General features: G+C 36.3%; 2 protein-coding genes, 2 long non-coding RNA genes and 1 other non-coding gene across 6 annotated transcripts; 2 read left to right on the plus strand and 3 right to left on the minus strand.

Annotated features, from left to right (window-relative positions):
* Nucleotides 1-3,498: 3,498 nt before the first annotated feature.
* On the minus strand, nucleotides 3,499-3,570 carry TRNAG-UCC. The gene has a single exon. It is a non-coding gene; the product is annotated as a tRNA-Gly (tRNA).
* A 12-nt stretch (nucleotides 3,571-3,582) lies between these two features.
* LOC113288555 lies at nucleotides 3,583-10,438 on the plus strand. The gene is made up of 3 exons (XR_003330655.1): nucleotides 3,583-3,954; nucleotides 6,122-6,408; nucleotides 10,309-10,438. It is a non-coding gene; the product is annotated as an uncharacterized LOC113288555 (long non-coding RNA).
* Nucleotides 3,942-7,535, minus strand: LOC113288553 (anti-sigma-I factor RsgI6-like). Of its 2 annotated transcripts, none has more exons than XM_026537632.1 (7): nucleotides 7,401-7,535; nucleotides 6,532-6,578; nucleotides 6,091-6,274; nucleotides 5,719-5,885; nucleotides 5,465-5,563; nucleotides 4,502-5,296; nucleotides 3,942-4,380 (listed from the first exon to the last, which is right to left on the minus strand). In XM_026537632.1, the coding sequence occupies exons 1-7, from the start codon at nucleotides 7,447-7,449 to the stop codon at nucleotides 4,036-4,038; spliced, it is 1,686 nt and encodes a 561-aa protein (XP_026393417.1). In that variant the 5' UTR covers nucleotides 7,450-7,535; the 3' UTR covers nucleotides 3,942-4,035. The 2 variants fall into 2 exon arrangements, with proteins under 2 accessions (XP_026393417.1, XP_026393416.1); XM_026537631.1 differs by having other exon boundaries at nucleotides 6,532-6,581.
* On the minus strand, nucleotides 10,217-12,980 carry LOC113288554 (anti-sigma-I factor RsgI6-like). The gene is made up of 8 exons (XM_026537633.1): nucleotides 12,961-12,980; nucleotides 12,773-12,865; nucleotides 12,440-12,486; nucleotides 12,122-12,344; nucleotides 11,846-12,009; nucleotides 11,617-11,715; nucleotides 10,738-11,526; nucleotides 10,217-10,638 (listed from the first exon to the last, which is right to left on the minus strand). Exons 2-8 carry the CDS (start codon nucleotides 12,837-12,839, stop codon nucleotides 10,264-10,266), a joined length of 1,764 nt encoding a protein of 587 aa, XP_026393418.1. The 5' UTR covers nucleotides 12,840-12,865; nucleotides 12,961-12,980; the 3' UTR covers nucleotides 10,217-10,263.
* Nucleotides 10,637-12,143, plus strand: LOC113288556. Its single transcript, XR_003330656.1, has 4 exons — nucleotides 10,637-10,821; nucleotides 10,918-11,069; nucleotides 11,169-11,237; nucleotides 11,807-12,143. It is a non-coding gene; the product is annotated as an uncharacterized LOC113288556 (long non-coding RNA).
* Nucleotides 12,981-17,752: the final 4,772 nt, after the last annotated feature.

Below are 17,752 nucleotides of genomic sequence, written 5' to 3' on the forward strand. Positions count from 1 at the left end.
ATACCCGCCCATACCCGTCCATGTGCAGCCCTATGCATGGTTAATAAATCGACAATGCTATTCAAAGCCCTGGACTGCTCCCTATTATCCTCCCTATCCAATGTGGTAGGATGAGCTGTGCAAAACGTGGATCTCTCTCTCTTTTTTGTTACTCTCCCCACCTTTCCCTTTCCCCCTTCTCCTCCTTCTTCGTCTTCTCCTTCTTTTATTACAAGATCCAATATCAAAAATCAAATTATTAACAATACTGCTAAAATTATGACCCAGAAAATTCATTCATTTTTGTTTAACTGATTTTATCAGGGACCAAGAATCCTCCTTCAATTTTGGTTATGAATGCAGTTGAAAAAAAATTCAGTGAAAAGAAAAAAGTGAACTCATATGAATTGAAAATTCGGAACAGTGATCATTAAACATAAATCTCTTTTCTAGGTCTGTTTGTTGACATGATTAGAAAAAGAAATATGGGTTTTGAGATTTGTTTGAAAGGAATCAGTAAAATAAAAATTAATCTGATAATGAAGGTGAGATAATCTGATTGGGTGAAGAATTTTTTTTTAAACAATGGGTCATAGGAAATTTGATTTGATCTTGAATCTGTGTTAGTTGTGTTGGTAGTAGATACTAAGCCCTGAAAATAAATTTGTGGTGGAGGTGAGATAATCTGATTTAGTGAAGAACTTTTTTTCTTTTTTGTTCTTTTTTGATAAATCGATCGTTTACTTGGTAAATAATTATGTCGCCATTCATTCACTATCATACATGAACTATGAAGATGGGAAGAAGATGAAGATCAGTGCGGTAAATAGGGAGACTGTCTTGTTTAGATCTGAAAGAGAAATATAACTTTTTCCACCTCACCCTGCCACATTGGATAGGGAGGAGAATAGGGAGCAGTCCAGGTCTTTGAATAACATTGAAAGAAAATGAATTTCTGCTCTAATCCAAACATTATAATCCCACTCAATCACTTATTAATTTAATAAACATTAACTTAATTAATCATCACTAATTTAATAAGGACATTTTAGGCATTAACATAAATAGTGGATAAGGGGTTTCTACAAATTATTTCCTAATGATCCTATTTTACCATGCAGTTATAGACCTCGATTAAGTGGCATAGGCCACGATTTAGCCTGGTAAATTTGTCCCCCAATATGAGTCATGAAAATATTGGTTCTTTTTTTTTTAAATGGAAATGGAAAGTGATAGAATCAATGGTGTAGATGAAACCACCTAGTAGGGATAAATTTGGGGATGTGTATCATCTTCGCCAAATATTAAAGCTTACGGTAAATACCTCTCTGGTAAAGAGTCGTTATTGAAATACTTCACTACCCTGACGACTTTTCATGCAGGAAAAAAAAAAAGAAAAAAGAAAATTGCAAACAAAAATTTGGGAAAAAAGGTTAAAATCAAATTAAGTGAGATTAACAATAATTAAGTAAAATTATCACTAATTAAATAAGAATAGATTAGTATTTTTTAAAAATTTGGATAACGGGATGACTCAAATTAGATTTTAATGACCTTTTTTTGTCCTCTAATTAGGATCCCCAATTATTTTTCCGGATCCCTAATTCAGCCCTGATAATAAAGCTTACGGTAAATACCTCTCCGGTGAAGTCCTTCTTAACAGGACCTTGTCACAGTTCCACTTTCAAAACTGCATAACAGGGGATATCACGGAAGCACGAACTCATATTTATTTTTCTCAACAGCAATCCAGAGACTAGAGATAGTAGGGGGCAGATAAGAAGTCACAAGGTAAGTACAATTTGCAACTCCTTTTTAGCCAATCAAGTACACACTTTAGGTCTAACTAGAGTCTTCTAATCTTTATCTTCAACTCTATCTAGTTTTTACAAAACTTTTAACCGCCTAATTCTAGAGAATTTTACCTTCTAGATTTTCTTTAACCAAGTAACTAGTTCACACTTCCAAGACTTATTACAACCCACTCTCTGTTGTTCACATTACAACTTGACTTTCATGCTTACAAATTAATTTCCGACAGAAATATTTACCTGCGAACCAGCGATGAACTCAAAGCATTAGAGCTTTGAATAATGAGAAGAAATTTATTTTCCCGGTCAAGTACCACAACACCTCCTCGATAACAAGGCCAAAAGTCATTTACCTCAGAATCTATATGTTCAAGCAAAACCACAACCAGTTGAGTTCTTTCTTGCAGAGAATTGATGTGCATCAGCTCGACACATGATGCACCCGAAGCTCATTGGAGTAACACGGAGGAACTAACTTTTTTTGGTGCATGTTTTAGCAGGAAGAAAAGAATGTAGCAAGTAGTATTGGATCTGCTGTGCCAACAATCGATCATGTATTGCAAAACAAAAGAGCAATTTGGTGTATTTTTCCAAACTAGTGATTTTTGTTGACGGGTTCAGTCTATAACTCTAAAGGTTTAAACAAAATTTGATGAAATCTCTAAGTTGTCCAATGTATAGGCATATGATGAGAACCCTATTGTCTAAACAATTAAGATGTACAATAACTAGAGAGATTACTTGAAATCAGGATGGATGTGAATGATGCAACTTTTAAATTTGAGATTTGGGATACGGCTGGCCAGGAGAGATATCATAGCTTGGCTCTTCTGTACTACAGGGGATAATATCATAGCACGCTTTGTTTTATATTGCTTGATTTGTATCTACTCTTTCTTTGAATTTAACTTGAGAAGTTTTAGATAGTTTACTAGTCCCATATATTTTATTGATATTTTTATTTTTTTCAGATCTAAGTGTCGTTGTTTATCCGTTTCTTTGATAGCTACGGGTTTCTTAATTCCATATAGAATTCAGGAAACCGTCGTAGTCAACACTCATACATAGAAAAAAAGAATATCAAGAAAAGGAAGCATCCTAGAAACTGCCAACAAATTTCTTTGCAATACGCCCAAGCAATAACTAATCAAAACTTTGAAGTCCATATCGCGCGATTTCAAAGAAGTATCTTTATGTACATACAGAGACAGCAGTACATTATGTTGAATTGTTCTATAAAGATCTCGTCTTCTTCTTCTTCTTCATCTGGCGTAGTATATAAAGAAGATCAGAGCTCATAGCACATTTCAGAAATGAGTATTGTTTCAGAAGTTTTTGTTGGGTTAGGTGATTGCATATCAATTCTATGGGCATTGCAAGAGAAGAGGTATTTCTCTGTGTTTGAAGCTGTAACTGGTAGTACGAGATCTTTGTTTAGGATTCTTGCAGCATGTACTATTAAATTGAGAAGATCAAGAAGAAGAGTGGGAGTTTTGTGATGGGTTTTTGCACAAACCAAAATGTTAAATTTTTTGTTGCTGAATTGGATCTTATCTATGTAACACCTTGATCAACTAAAAACATTCATATTCTTTCCTTATGTTTTGAGTAATTTCATTTTCATTTCCATCAAAAATTTCTTCTGTTGAAAAGTGAAATCAAAAGACAAAACAAGAGTCTGGCTGAAAAAAAAAAGAAGCGCAAAAGGTGCGTCAGCCGGGAGTCGAACCTGGGTCTATTGCTTGGAAGGCAATTAACCTAACCGTTGGACTACAGACGCTTTGTTACTGAATATGCCTTAATTTATATAACAAATCAATCTCTGAGAAATAAAAAGAATGTTAATTAAATGCAAATCTAGGCTCCTTGCACCTCCTCAGAACCCCACTTGCTCCAAAACTAGAAAGATCTAACAAAACCCTAAAATACAACTGCTGATTTCGCTTTCTATTGATAGTTAATTCCAGATTTCGGAGCAATGTCAGTCATTGTCAAAGTCTTCCTGAAGAGATTCAGGTGGATATCTTTCTAAGGTTACCAGTAAATTCGATCTTAGTGTCTACATGCAAAGATTGAATTCTGATTCACTGGTCCATTGAATCGGGTACTTATGTGGAGAAAAGACAAGCAGCAAAGTAATCAAGTGAAATCTATCAATATTGAGGTAACAAACTTTATTCCAATTCTGATACTTAAATTCTCATTTCCTTTGCGTACATATAATTTAGGTTTTACATTCACTCATTTAAGTAACCTTAACATGGATAATCTCATCTGGGTTTACTTTAGAAACATGGATAATCATAGATTTTGAAGCATTTGTTATTGGATGAGTGACTGTAACTTCATACTCTCCATGAAAAAGTGAAGTATCTAGATAGCCATTAATATCTGTTGTAGCTTCAAATTCCTCTGATTTCCATTCTTTGAGTAACTTATCCACTACCTCTCCTACTTCATTGCTTTTGTAATTTGGATCTGTCATGCACATTCTGCCACAACCGTCAATATACGGACCACTAAATATGATCATTCCGTCGACATATGGGTTAGAGTAACCTTCCCTTAGTATCTCCTCTAGGACTGCAGCCTGTAAAAAACGATAGAAGATGAGCAGGAATTAGTACCATTAGTTGGGTATGTGTTACTTGATTAGCATATTAGCAATGTTGAGTTTATGTAAACAATTTTGCACCAAGTATGGCGAATACCTGATTTGAACCTGTGTTCACATCTACTTCTGTTAGCCACATAGGGAAACCTAATGAACCTAGCATATCCATACCAGCTCTCATGTAAGCAAGGTTTGGTAGAAGTGCAGGAAAATGGGTCTGCAACCCGATTCCAAATGGTAAATTTTCATTTCCAGGGTAGGCTTGAATTTCTTTAAGCTTCTTCAAGTAGTTTTCTGGGTGTGCAGTCTTATCCTTGCTATTCTCAATTGTATTATACTCGTTGAGAAAAAGAGTTGCTGTTGCATCAAGCTGGTGAGCCCTATTGTAGAAAATCGCTGAGGCATTTTTGCCGAGCATGTCCTCAAAGAAGGAGAAATGCATGTTTTCATTCACAACATCCCATGCAATGAGTTGTCCACTGTATCTAGAAACCACCGAGTCTATTCTTCTTGCTGATGCTTTTCCTATTTCCTCGGGCGGAAGTGTCGTTAGCCATTTAGGTTGAGTTTTGGGGTTGTCCCAGAAGACATTGTGACCTCTGATGGAAATGTTATTTTGCTTTGCAAATGCTACCATGGCATCAGGGATAGTATAATTTTCTTGTCCATGTCCTCTCGCCTCATTGCTGTACCACTTCATCTCATTGGCAAAGGTGGTATATTTGAATCTCGAGCTGAACCAATTCTGATAATCTATGCTTGTGAGAATGTTTTTTGACATTGCACAACCAAATGGGAAGTCTGATCTAATTTGCTTGATAAAGACTTGAACACCTGCTAGTTTAGTTCCATCAGCATCAGCGACTTCGAATGTCACTTTGTTTTTACGTACCTACAAGCATATCAAAATGAAACATAAAATATTTGTCATCTGTTGCCCTTTCTGTCTATAGAAACAGAAGTCAAAAGCCTTATTCATTTTGTTATTTTAAAGGACTTCCAAAGATACACTGATTTTGTGCACAGGCTGCCTAGTGCCTTGATTTACATTCAAATTTACCTTCTCGATGCTTGCATCTTGATGGGCTCTCCACTGTGCCTTACTAAATGGTTGTAATGAGATACTATCCACCCAAATCTCCACTGTTGCGCTTCCAGTCTGAAAATTGGCAAAAGGAAAAGTCAGGACAGAATTTGACTAAATCAGGGCATTTACTAGTCTAGAGAAAGACCAATAGGTAGACATCCTAAATTGCGTATATTCTAGTTATTTGACCAAAAATTGAAAATTTTCTTATAAATTCATTTCATTACCTCAAAATAAAGGTCTGCGTGGCTTGTTGTATTTGTGGAGATGCCTCCCTTTAGCATTGACCAGCAACCAGACTTAGCGATGACTGTTCCAGCATGTAGTAGTTGACCGTCCTTAGTCTTAAACATAGCACTAACTGCTTCATTCCCTTTACTTATCTGTACCCAAGCTGTAACAGAAGAAACTATTGTTATCGTATCTGTGAGTATGTTTCATGGTGCGAAGGGAAAAACCACACTGTAAACCAGAAAAACGCGATAACTAGATTAAGCTAAACCTAAATGTTGTACACTTTTCTATCTGTTTTCAGATGATTTTATTCCTGTTACAGTATTATTCTTGTTTCTGTGCTTGATACCAAATATAAGTATTACCTGATAAAGCATACAACTTGTCTTTTTCCAGGTTAACTTTCTGCCTGAAACTATCCAGTGAATGTATTCTTTGCTGTTTGATTGTCCCTTGCCCCAAGGCTTCCCATCCTTTTACACCATTGTTGAATTCAGGATTGACTATAATCCCTCCTTCATAGTGAGGTTTCTCAGGCTCTGCCAAGCACTAATAGAGGAGTAGACGATGGACAAAGGAAGAACAGATGGAATTTAGTCGGTAAATAGTGTATAAGCAATGAAATGGAGCAAGGAATGCAAGAAGTTGTAGTACATGACTTACTCATGTGGTTGCTGCTTCATGTAAGTAATAATTTACTATTTAATTTAAAGCATTTGGTTCGAAGTATTAAAATAAAAAGCTATTTCATTTCAATTCAGGCTTATAAGCAATTTTTAGAATGTCAGTTAGAGTGTTCAGCTTGCCTTCATTGTACCGGAGTAGTCATAGGAGAGCGCCTCAATAGCATGCCCTGCTTTCAGATCCAATAATTAGAGATGTTAGATTCTTTTATTAAGTGTTACATATACATACAAATTTTCTTACTTCTATATTGGATCTCTAATATCTGGCTTTTATTTTTACACAAGGCGCTAAGAAATTCTGTAATTCTACTCTTGTAATAGTTTGGGGTTCTGAGATAGAGTTAAAATTCTAAAACATGAAAATTACTGTACCTCTAGGACAAGTTAGTCACTTGTCGAGAAAAGTTATGCTATGTGTTTCTGTTCTTGATGGGTCACGTCATGTTAGTGTGAGGTTTGGTTGGTTACAAATACTTAATGACCAAGAGATTATCTTTAATCTGTGGGTTTTAATCCCGTTGAGTAAGAACCCCCATTACTATCCTCGCTCCTCAGCTCTAGGACACGTTAAATTACTGCAGACGGGTCAGAACATGAGAAGCCATTACTTACCCCTGCCAGGAATCTAGCTAGTTCGTTCTTTAATACCTAATCCTTCATTTAAGCTAAAACGTATGATAGGCATACCCTCCTGTTAGAGACCAGGAGTGGTGTGTGAAAACCCTCCAGTGAAAATAAACACAAAAAATATGACTTTACTAAGGAAACAAAAATGTGTAATTTCACTAATTTGGAATAATTTTTTTCTCTGGAAACAAGTAATCATTCTGAAATAAAACGCAGAACAGTATAAATATTTATGCTCCGGCCTTTTGCACTTTCTGTTATAAGCTATGTAAGCACTCAAAGTTCCAAAGGGTATGAGATCATAAGGTACTATTATCTAAACACCATGATTAGTTATTTACAAACGACTGATGTACATTTACCTGCACATAGTAATGGACATAGAAGTAGAAGCAGAGTAACAACCTCCATAACCTGAAAACTATTACACAACCAACCTAAGCATCCACGAATGAAAAGATGTAGATTGACAGAAAGAGAGGAGAAGCTATGTAATTGAGAAGGAGAAGATGCAGAGATTATTGTGTAGAGGAACCAAGAATATATAGTGTAGAAGCATGTTGTGGGGATTAGAATTTACTGAGTGTGCATTGATGGCTAAAAAGACTTTTAGGTAAGTGTGTTATAAAGTTCTCCATCTCATGACTTTAGTGGACTACGATGTGACTACTTGATTAATAAGAGAGGAAGAGACATGTAGCAATTGCAGAGATCTACTAAGAGAAGAACCAAAGAGATACGTACATATATAGTGTAGAAGCTGTTGGAGGGCTTAGAATTAGCTACTTCTTATTTAATAGAATGACTTATTAAGTGTGCTTTTAGTTTTACCTGAAAGCACTTTTTGGTAAGTATGATAAAAAGTTCTCCATGTAGTGGTTATGTTCATTTAATGTCTTTAGTGGACTATGAATTGACTACATGATAAGTAAATTAAATTTTATTGGTGATGGCATGTAGTTGTAACTGGTAAGTACGTTAGCAAAACAAGGTTGGTTTGTAAATAAAGAATGACGCATGATTGTGATTACACAATAAAACAAGGGTTCGAGGGAGCCTTTTTATGGGTTATCACATTTGAAAGTCCTTTTTTTTGGACAAAGGGCGAAATCAGATTTATCAAGAAAGGATTCCAGACACCGGAGAGGTGGCAAATTGATGCGAGACATCCACTAGATGTGTTTTTACACAGACTCCTCTCCAAATCATTGATTTCAAATGAATTTGAAGGAATGCTCCTACGGATGTTTCATAACTATTTGACTCTTCAAAAAATTGTCACTTTGAATTTTTTATTAAAGATCTTCAAATGCAACAACTTGTTGAGAAGCTCACTGAGTAACCTTTGTTTTATTGAGTCATTACAACCATATGACAATTTTATCATAAATCAACATTGTTTTCCTCGTATATACCAACTACATGCCGTTTAGTTTACAATTTCTGTACCTCTTCTTGTAATTGAAAGTTGAATAAAGCTTGATTCTTAGAGCTATTGGCATGGTTTGAGATATTTTCGTCCAAGCGTAGGCTTGGACTCGATTGCCTTTTGGTTATTGTTTCTGTGCAGAAGAACGTTGGGATGATGAGTACCTTTGCATTAAAAGTAAAGCTAATGCATGTGTATACATCATCCACACGTTCTTCTGCACACAAAACACCAAAGTAACAATTGAAACCCAATCTTGTGAATCAAGCTTTATTCAGCTTTCAACCACAACGCATTTTGCTGTAAATGATTCTCTTAACTTGGATGCAATATTACATACTGATAGGCATTTTGGTTATACGGCTTTAACATGGAACCATGGTCAGTAAGCATGAATGCTATCTATAGTGATACCAGGTTTTCCAGAAACCCATACACAGTGGTTAAGTGGGGTTGCGTGGTGCATTCTTGTAAGAGGTGCATGTGCTTACAAAACCTAGGATCTAGCACTAGATGCTTTGGGACCTCTGGGAGTACTTTTTTGTTGTTGTTGTTGGAGTAATTAGCTTGTTGTCTCCATCTGTTAATCTATACATTTTGGAAACTAGTTGATCGGGTCAAGACATAATGTTCATTTATTGAGATATCTTCCCATTAACATTAAGAAGAGGTATTAGTATAGGACAGAGGCAGACCATCATCATGGATATATAGGACTGACATCTTGATAAAGGCTAGAGTCAGCTTGTCCAATTCTTTATGGTGGTCAAATGTTATCCTTAAACGTGAATCTAGTCAAACTATGGCTCCATTCCATGTATAACTGTACAGTCAGATTAATAAGAATGGCACTCTTTGTGTTGCTTTAAGCTTTCAGATTCCCATGTCTTTCATCCCTTCCATTCTTCCGCTTCTTTTTCCATGGCTCCTCCAACTGACACTAGTATTCGAAATAAAATAGAATGATGATCATTTAATAGTTCTGAAAATGATATGACTCATATCACCGTTACATAATAGGTGGATGTATGTTCAATGGAACTGAAGACAAGAAAGTGTTGGGGGAATAATTGCAGTGTAGAATGCATGAAACAACACTATGGTAATATAGCATATTATATGGCATCCAGATCTGATTTCATATGAATTTCAGTTCTTTGGGTTTCTCTTTGAATGTAGTTTGGCTTGTACTTCTTGATTGAGATGAAGGTCTGACTTAAAGCCTTTCTAGGGTCATTTTACTTTTAGATTGCTAAAGTTGAAAACATAGACAGTACTAGGTAGATTCTCATGATTCCGATTTGGATGTCTGGAAAAAAATAAACACCACTCATCAAGTCAGGCGTTTGAATAGTCTTCATCTCCGACATTCATCCTGAACAACAACTACGACAGTGTATGTTGAACATGCAACTTAGAGGAAAAATTGGTTATGGATAAGTTCTTCAAAAAAGCCAGGCTTACTGGTGTGTCAGAATATATCAAGGCACTGGAAAGCCATGTTCTTATGTGAGAAAAAGCCTAACAAGACTAGGAAGTAATTGATGTCTACTATTATAAGCCGGTTAAATCTTTCTAGATTCCTCCATAAACTGTCATTTCTTCTCAGTTCTCACTCTTTCATATGTCTAGATATTGTAGAATACTGCTCATTCCTAGAATCGTAGTGCTTGAGTAACCGTAAGAAAGCTTAGAGTAGCTTAAAAACAAAATTGAAGAAGTTTATTCACCAGACAAATGGTGCTGAAAACAATAGTTAAGTGGTACAGTCAAAATTGGAACAATATGAAAGTTTGTCATACATCAACTTGTACATTGAGTATTGTTGTTGTTTCCTCCAGGGTTTGTGGTGCTGACGTTTCTGGCGCTGTTACTTTGAAGCTCTGAGTCACTGTGGAATTCATAAATGGGTGACTAATCGTTACATCATAGTCCCCGTGGAAAAGCGAAGTCTTGAAGTCACCGTTCACATCAACTTTCCCCTTTGAGCTCTTAGGTTTCCACTCATTAAGCAGCTTGTCCACTACATCACCTGTTGGAAGGTTGTTGAAATTCCCATCTGTCAAACACATTCTCCAGCATCCATTTGGACCCCTAGCAGCCCACATGAGAATCCCATGCACCGCAGGGTGAGCATGCGCTTCCCTCAGGACCTGCTCCAAGTACTGTGCCTGAATTAAAAAGAAATGAAAAGTTATCATTTCACCTTTCAGCTCTAATATCAAATCCGTAATTTGAGATTTCACTTCAAATTATCATGAATGGTATACCTGATTTGGGCCGTCTCGTACATCGACTTCTGTGAGCCATATGGAAACTCGTGCTGCAGCAAGAGTATCAATTGCTGCTCTCATGTAAGGAATATTAGGTGCATCAAAATGACCCTCTAGTCCTATCCCTGTTGGGCCATTATTCCATCTAAAGGTTCTAATCTCTTTAAGTTTACGAAGATATTCAGCAGGTGACGCCTTCGAATCACCACTCCGCTCTATTGTATTGTAGTCATTCAAGAACATGGGTGTTCTTCTGTCAAGATGGTGTGCTTTCTGGAAATAAACTTGCGAAGCATTTACCCCAAGCATACTTTCGAAGTATGAAAAGTGTAAGTTTTCATTAATAACATCCCAACCTATAAATTTCCCTGAGTATCTCGAGACAACAGATTGAACCCTCCTATCTGCTGCAACTTTGAGGTCTGCAGGTGAAAGTGATTTTACCCACCAGGGTTGGTACTTCGCGTCATCCCATAAGATTGTGTGACCTCGAACAGGTATTCCATTTTGTCTTGCAAACTCTAACATGGCATCTGCGACAGAGTAGTCCTCTTTTCCACGCATGTTTTCAGTGGCATACCACTTCAGCTCATTCTCAAAAACTGTCACTGTGAACCTAGATGTGAACCAGCTTTGATAGGCTCCGTTTGTTAGGATATCCTTCTGTATAGCTGAGCCAATTGGGAAGCTTGGTTTGTTATGCCTTGGCCTGAAGTGGATCTCTGCGCCGTCAAGAATTTCACCCTTTGAATTGGTTACATGAACTTTTACCTCCCTCATACGTGCCTATGTTTATATTAGAATCTCAATCGCTGGTGGAGATGAACAAAAAAAGAAAAATTACAATGTGCAGTTTTGGGAGTATTTTTTTCATACCTTGGCAATACTTTCAACTTGGTGAGATCTCCATTCTTCTTCTGCGAATGGTTGTAATGAGACACTATCTACCCATACGTCCACTTTTGTGTTGTTGCTCTGAAAGTAACAACAAATATAAAGTAAAACTACATGTAAACTCGCTTTATTTTTTCTGTAACCATCTAATTCTTTACTCATACTTTCACAGTGCAGTAATAATGGTGTGATTTGGGTAAACAAGCAGTACCTGAAAGTAGAGATCGGCATAACCAGATGAATCAACAGTAAGGCCGCCTTTCAGCATGGACCAGCAACCAGATTGAGCAATAGTGGAACCCGCATGTGTAAATCCGTCAGTTGTTTTGAAAATGGCCTCTACTGTCTCTTCTCCTTCACTCACTTGTATCCAAGCTGAAAAAACACCAGAAATTTTAGATTTCAGAATAAAAATCTGTAATCTCTCCCGGTCTCATGTACTCAAGACTAATAGTTGCACAACTTGCAGAAACATTTTAAATTTTACCTGAAAATGTGTAAAGCTTCCTCTTTTCTAGATAAAGCTTCTGTGAAAGAGTATCATGAGATTGATTTCTACTGTGAGCGACAATGAAGCCGTTCCCACCCTCTGACTTTTTATGCATTATGGCACCACTACCAAATGAAGACCATCCAGCCAAGCCATGGCTGAACTCCGGATTAACAATAATCCCTCCATTGTATTGCGGTCTCAATGGTTCTTTTAAACACTGGGAAAGTTGAAGAAAGAATCACCAAGGAACATTCAGATTAAAGCAGAAGCAATAACATTTTTGCATATGTGAAGTTGAGTGCAATATATTACCTCAATGGTTGCCGAGTAGTCATAAGATACAGCATCTACTGTATAACCTGCAACAACCAAATTCTGATCTACGTGAGAAACAAAAAAAAATAAGAATCCACAAAGGTGTTGCAATTTTTATTCCAAAAATAAGATGGTAAAACAGTTTTTTACAGAAGTATGGCCGAGCCAAGCCGAATCCGGATTGAAGTTCATATTAAAATAAATCTTTTCACGTGAGACCAAAAAAAAATAAAATAATAATAATTTGAAAAAAGTTCTGGAAAGCGCTTTCTCTAATAAGGTTACCATGCAAAACAGAAACCAAGTTTTTGAGTAACGTTAGAATTTTACCTGCAAATAGTAGAGAACCACATAACAGCAAAATCCATGCTTTTACTTGAAAAACCTCCATTGACATACTATACAACAACACTATCGAAGCCCCTGAAGTGAAATTAAACCCAAATAATTAGAAGAAAAAAAAGAGGGAAAACAAGAAGAACCTCGAAGATTCATACATGACGGAAATATTTACTTACAGTATAAAGGTTATATAAACAGTTCTGTCATAGGGGACAATGGGTGGTTAACTGTTGAGAATATATATATATACTGAATATATGTAAGAATGGTAAGATATTACATTTAGAGTAATCTAAGTAAAATTGTAGAATTTTAAAAACTTGTAAAGGAACAAAATCTTTTCTTTATAGAAAAAACTACCTTGCATTAGTATTCAATTAAGCATTTCTTTTTGTGGATTATTTGGTGCACTGGAACTAAAGTAAAATTTGAAAATAAGGAAAATAAGACCGTGTGCCTGACACGCCATTGAAACTCTGGTCTACGTATGGGAAGTTTGATATCTACTTTTCCTAACATGCAACAAACGAAACATATGGAAGGAACAAAACGCTGGCTTTTACATAGGATTTGTTTGATAACAGTTGATTCAATGGAATTAGTGTCTTTCCATGAAAAAAAAGAAGAAGAAGTCTTGACCACCATTTCAGCACCAGCCTTATAGCATGTTTGGATGCACAGTTAGAAGTTACTTTTTGACTTCTAAAAATCAAAAAATAATAAGTTTGTTTGGATTTAGAATTTTAAAACGACTTTTAAAAATAAAAAAATTAACTTTTTGTGAAACAGATTTGTATCCAAACGCGTTATTAATGTGAATCTTTTCCAGCTTTAAGTAGATAGCCCACAATATTGCTTCCTTGACTGCAGTCCATTATACTGTTTATGGGTCTAGTAATTGTGCTGCATAGCTTCCTTCAATTCCGTTGGAGGCACCTGCATAATTTCGAAAAACCATACCAGTATGGCAGTACCAATGCAGTTAGTACTATAATCAAAGGAAGCGTCAAAGTTTATACTGGCGTCTAGTCTAGGAAGGGTCCAAGAGCTACTTGTTGTCCTTGCGGAGCTAAAATTTTTTTGTCTAAACACAACTGAGCAAGATTGGAAAATCTATTCAAATGAAACTTGATCCTATATGCAGTAGAGATGGGATTTAAAGATTTTCCATAAAATCCAGCAACCAACCATTAAAGTTACTTGCATGTTACTTGCATTAATATTATCCGGTTTTATCTTTGTTTGTTTTAGTAGCGAGCGTTCAACATGATATCACTCCATGATCTTGTGTTTGGCGTGTCGCGTTGGCAGTGCGAGCCGGATCTAGCCTTCCTAAGGGGAACAGGCCCTGCTTCAGCCTTCATTGTCTATATGCGTAGGCCCGTAGGGATATTGAAAGAACTGGGTAACTAGAAGTGGTTTATTTGGTCGCAAATATACGAAGTTGCGGTAATCAATTTTTATAGCAGCTTAATTCCGATGGTATTCAAACTGGACTAGTTCCCGGAATTTTTTTGCTTTGCAGTTTTTCTGATTAAAAAAATCTTGTGTGTCGTGTGATTTAATTTGCTTCCACATTATATTCCTTATCTTTATAATTAAAGTAAATATACACTTGTACATTAAGCAAACTTGATACGATCCCATAGACTGATTCAGTCATGAACTTAAGCTATTTACCAAGTTACATTTCGTTGAAGTTGTAATACCCTAGATACGGCAGGTAGCTAGGGTTCGCCGAATGGAATATAAGTAATGGTTTCTCATTTCCTAATACCGAGGCATTTTCAATATAATTGGTTCTCGAGTTGGAAATAAGCTTTGCAGTTAAGCGTGCTGGGGAGGAGTAATTTAGAGATGGGTGACCTCCCGCAGCGATGCCCGTTAAATCCGCATATTGCCAGATAACCGCAGTGGTTAGGAGGGGAAAATATCGGTGGAAGGTAGAGTCATTACAGAAGTGATAATTGACAGTCTTTTTTTTGGTAAGATTACATAAGGTGTATCTACAATAGGTTAATACAAAAGGATTGTGGTGTACTTGGTACCCTCGTCATTTCAACGTGTTAAAATGATTTTTAATGGTATGTGATTTGCGTTGTTATACCTAATGTTCGGTTGAACCAACTGATGTAGTTTTTTAAGTGGTAAATAAAGTTCGTTCAACTCAGACTTGTGTAGACTCAATTTCAGACTTAATAATAGAAAACAATAAAAATAAAGAAAATATACACACAAGGTTTGTCACAATGTCGAGAGATTACTGAGACTCAGGATTCCACCAGACCTCATACCATGTGGTTCAAAAATCAATTCTTAGACAATTATAGCTCTTGTTTATTGACTCTAATTCTTTTCCAGGGTAGATTTTAAAAAGATTAATTGTAAATCACTAGCATGATGCATCAAAAGCACTTAGACCAAGCATACATCATCATACGACTTCACAACTAATTAATAAGAAAAATCATAAAACGATTAAATTAATGCAAAAAGTCATAAAAAGAATTAAATATAATTACCACACGTATGAAATATGGCTTCCTTCGTCATCCCAGTGTTGGGGTTTATCTCCTCATATTAATCATGATCTCAAAATATGTGTTTGTTGCTCAAAAGATGATTAAAAGAGTGAAAAGTAATAAAACAGACTGTTTGCAACAGTGTATTGGTGTTGCAAAACAGCTGTTACAATGGAACTGTTACAGAAAAACTGTTGCTTTGTCGCTGATTTTAAGACCCTAGAATAAGACTGCCCTGAACAGCTTAATGTTCTTCAGCTGTTAAACAATGACACTTTTCTGCGACTGTCTACCGAGGGTCAATGTTCTTCAGCTGTTCTTCTTCTTCAGCAGAAGAAACAGAGTTTGGTAAAGCTCTGATTTCTTCTTCTCTGGCTCTCCTTAGGTTCCCAAACTCTCGACACCTCTTCTATATGACCCAAGAAATCTACTTATCTCAAAAATACCGATTAAATCTCTCACAAATCTTCCAAAATCTCTTTCCTTCTCTTCACGGCCAAGTTGCGATAATTTCTTGCTTTAGGATTTCTACGCGTTTCTGAGCTTTCATTTTTATTCTAAACTCTTCCTTAGATAGATACAAATCTTTGGGAAGGTTTACAGCGTTTTAATCACTCTAAAATTCCCTAAAACAGGTCACACACGTGACTTTCCATATTTTCTTGTTGTGAGAAAAATCCGTCGTTTGAGCCCAATCTAATCGATTTAAACACCCATATCAGATTCCTAGACCCATAAGGAGTCTATCCTATGAAAATCAGAGGTTTAATCGACCTCAAACTCCTCCAAATCACGATTGCCAAAACTGCTCTTTAACTACACTTTTTTCCCGCTAAAACCTGATTTTGAAATGTTGAAGATGGTTGCCCCTTATCCAGAGTAGGGGTGTGATTAGCAGATGCCTGGAAATGGGATGCCCCTTAGTAATTAGGTTACCCTTTTACAAAAGTGAGGGTCTGAATAGCAAATGTCCTCCCATGAACGCAAAAAACACTTTTCGAGCCAATTTCGCCGCAAAATCTTATTTTTCCAAAAACACCTACAAAGACATAAAAAGCCAAAATAAATACAAAATCGAGCACTAACAATATATACAATTGAGATTATATTAGACACAAAAATGTGTCTATCAAATACCCCCAAACCTATTATTTGCTAGTCTTCGAGCAAAAATAAAATAGAAATAAAATCCTAACTCACTGTCGCAGGCATCGTCGATTGCATTTAGCGTATGCAATAAGCCTTTAAACCGCTAGGTGTCCCTAGTGGTGGAGTGTTGTCTCCGGAGGGCTTACCAGAGGTATACCCACAAAACCTTTTTACTCCAGACCCTAGCTATCTACACAGAACCTTGGAAGGCACTAAAGAATCTCCTTGGTTGGCATACTTATTGACTGCAGGAGGAAGTACCCTGATGTGAAATTTCAATTGTTGTACACGAGTTTGCACTCAAGCATACTAAAATTCATATGAAGTGACAAAGCTCTACTCAGATAGTCGCACTATGAACATCAATATCCGGAGTCAAAACTAATCACATGGATAAATCAAGAAGATGGATATAGAAAAACATAGATGATTTTGATGTTTACTAGGTGAACGGTGTTTCTCATATCTGTCTGAAGGCCTCCGCCAAAATGAACCTATCCTAATGGACCGAGATATTAGTCTGACTAATATCAACACACTGGCATATATAAGGGAACCAGTGATTGATAATCCTAACTCTAGGTCAACACAACTGGCATATACAAGGGTTCCAGTGGTCGACTTTATTGAATTTATTCCAGTTGGTCTGATGATCTGGTTTTTTTTTTTTTTTGTATCTCAATCACTCTAATTCATCCTAGCATTGGTAACAACTTGAATCGTGATCCCCACCTAATCACTTAGAGAAACATAGTTTAAAAACAAAACAAAATAAAAACAGAAGTGAAAAGGACTCAACGAGATATGGTGAAACTATCATGTTATTTCTAACACCTGAGCTATGTGCTTTTATGAATAGACTCTTTAGATGTTGCCATCTAGTCAGATTGGTTCCTCAACTCCTACAACCAAAATGATTCCATCCACTTAGATTGGTTAGTGCCATCCTTAATAAGCATAAATTTCTAGGCTCTGGAGTTTAATTGTGCAACTAAAAAGTTTCTCCTATACCCCCAAACTTAAATCTAACATTGTCCTCAATGTTCTAAAGATCAAATTAAAAGCATGAACAAGGAGAAACTGTTACCATTTTAAGCAAAAGAGATAAGGAAAGATATTACCGTGTTGCATGAGAATGGGTTACCTCCCAAGAAGTGTTAAGTTTAATGTCTTCAGCCAGACTAAGAAAGGATTAGTCACCTTATAAAATCATAAAGTAATAGCCGAAATATCTTTGGGTCATCAAAACCAAATAGAGCTATCACAAGTAAAAGGAATCTGCAACATGCCAAGAAAA

The sequence above is a fragment of the Papaver somniferum genome, chromosome 6, assembly GCF_003573695.1.
Source record: "Papaver somniferum cultivar HN1 chromosome 6, ASM357369v1, whole genome shotgun sequence".
NCBI lineage: Eukaryota > Viridiplantae > Streptophyta > Magnoliopsida > Ranunculales > Papaveraceae > Papaver > Papaver somniferum.

Bases quoted from the DNA above. Each gene is read 5' to 3' on its own strand.
- LOC113288553 (XM_026537631.1), bottom strand. From the start codon at position 7,449: ATGGAGGTTGTTACTCTGCTTCTACTTCTATGTCCATTACTATGTGCA. The intron at 5,886-6,090 runs GTAATACTTATA...CTTCTGTTACAG, and splicing joins CAAGTTGTATGCTTTATCAG to CTTGGGTACAGATAAGTAAA. The intron at 4,381-4,501 runs GTATTCGCCATA...CGTTTTTTACAG, and splicing joins TGAACACAGGTTCAAATCAG to GCTGCAGTCCTAGAGGAGAT.
- LOC113288554 (XM_026537633.1), bottom strand. From the start codon at position 12,839: ATGTCAATGGAGGTTTTTCAAGTAAAAGCATGGATTTTGCTGTTATGT. The intron at 12,487-12,772 runs GTAAAATTCTAA...TGGTTGTTGCAG, and splicing joins TGGTTCTCTACTATTTGCAG to GTTATACAGTAGATGCTGTA. The intron at 11,527-11,616 runs GTATGAAAAAAA...ATATAAACATAG, and splicing joins AAGTTGAAAGTATTGCCAAG to GCACGTATGAGGGAGGTAAA.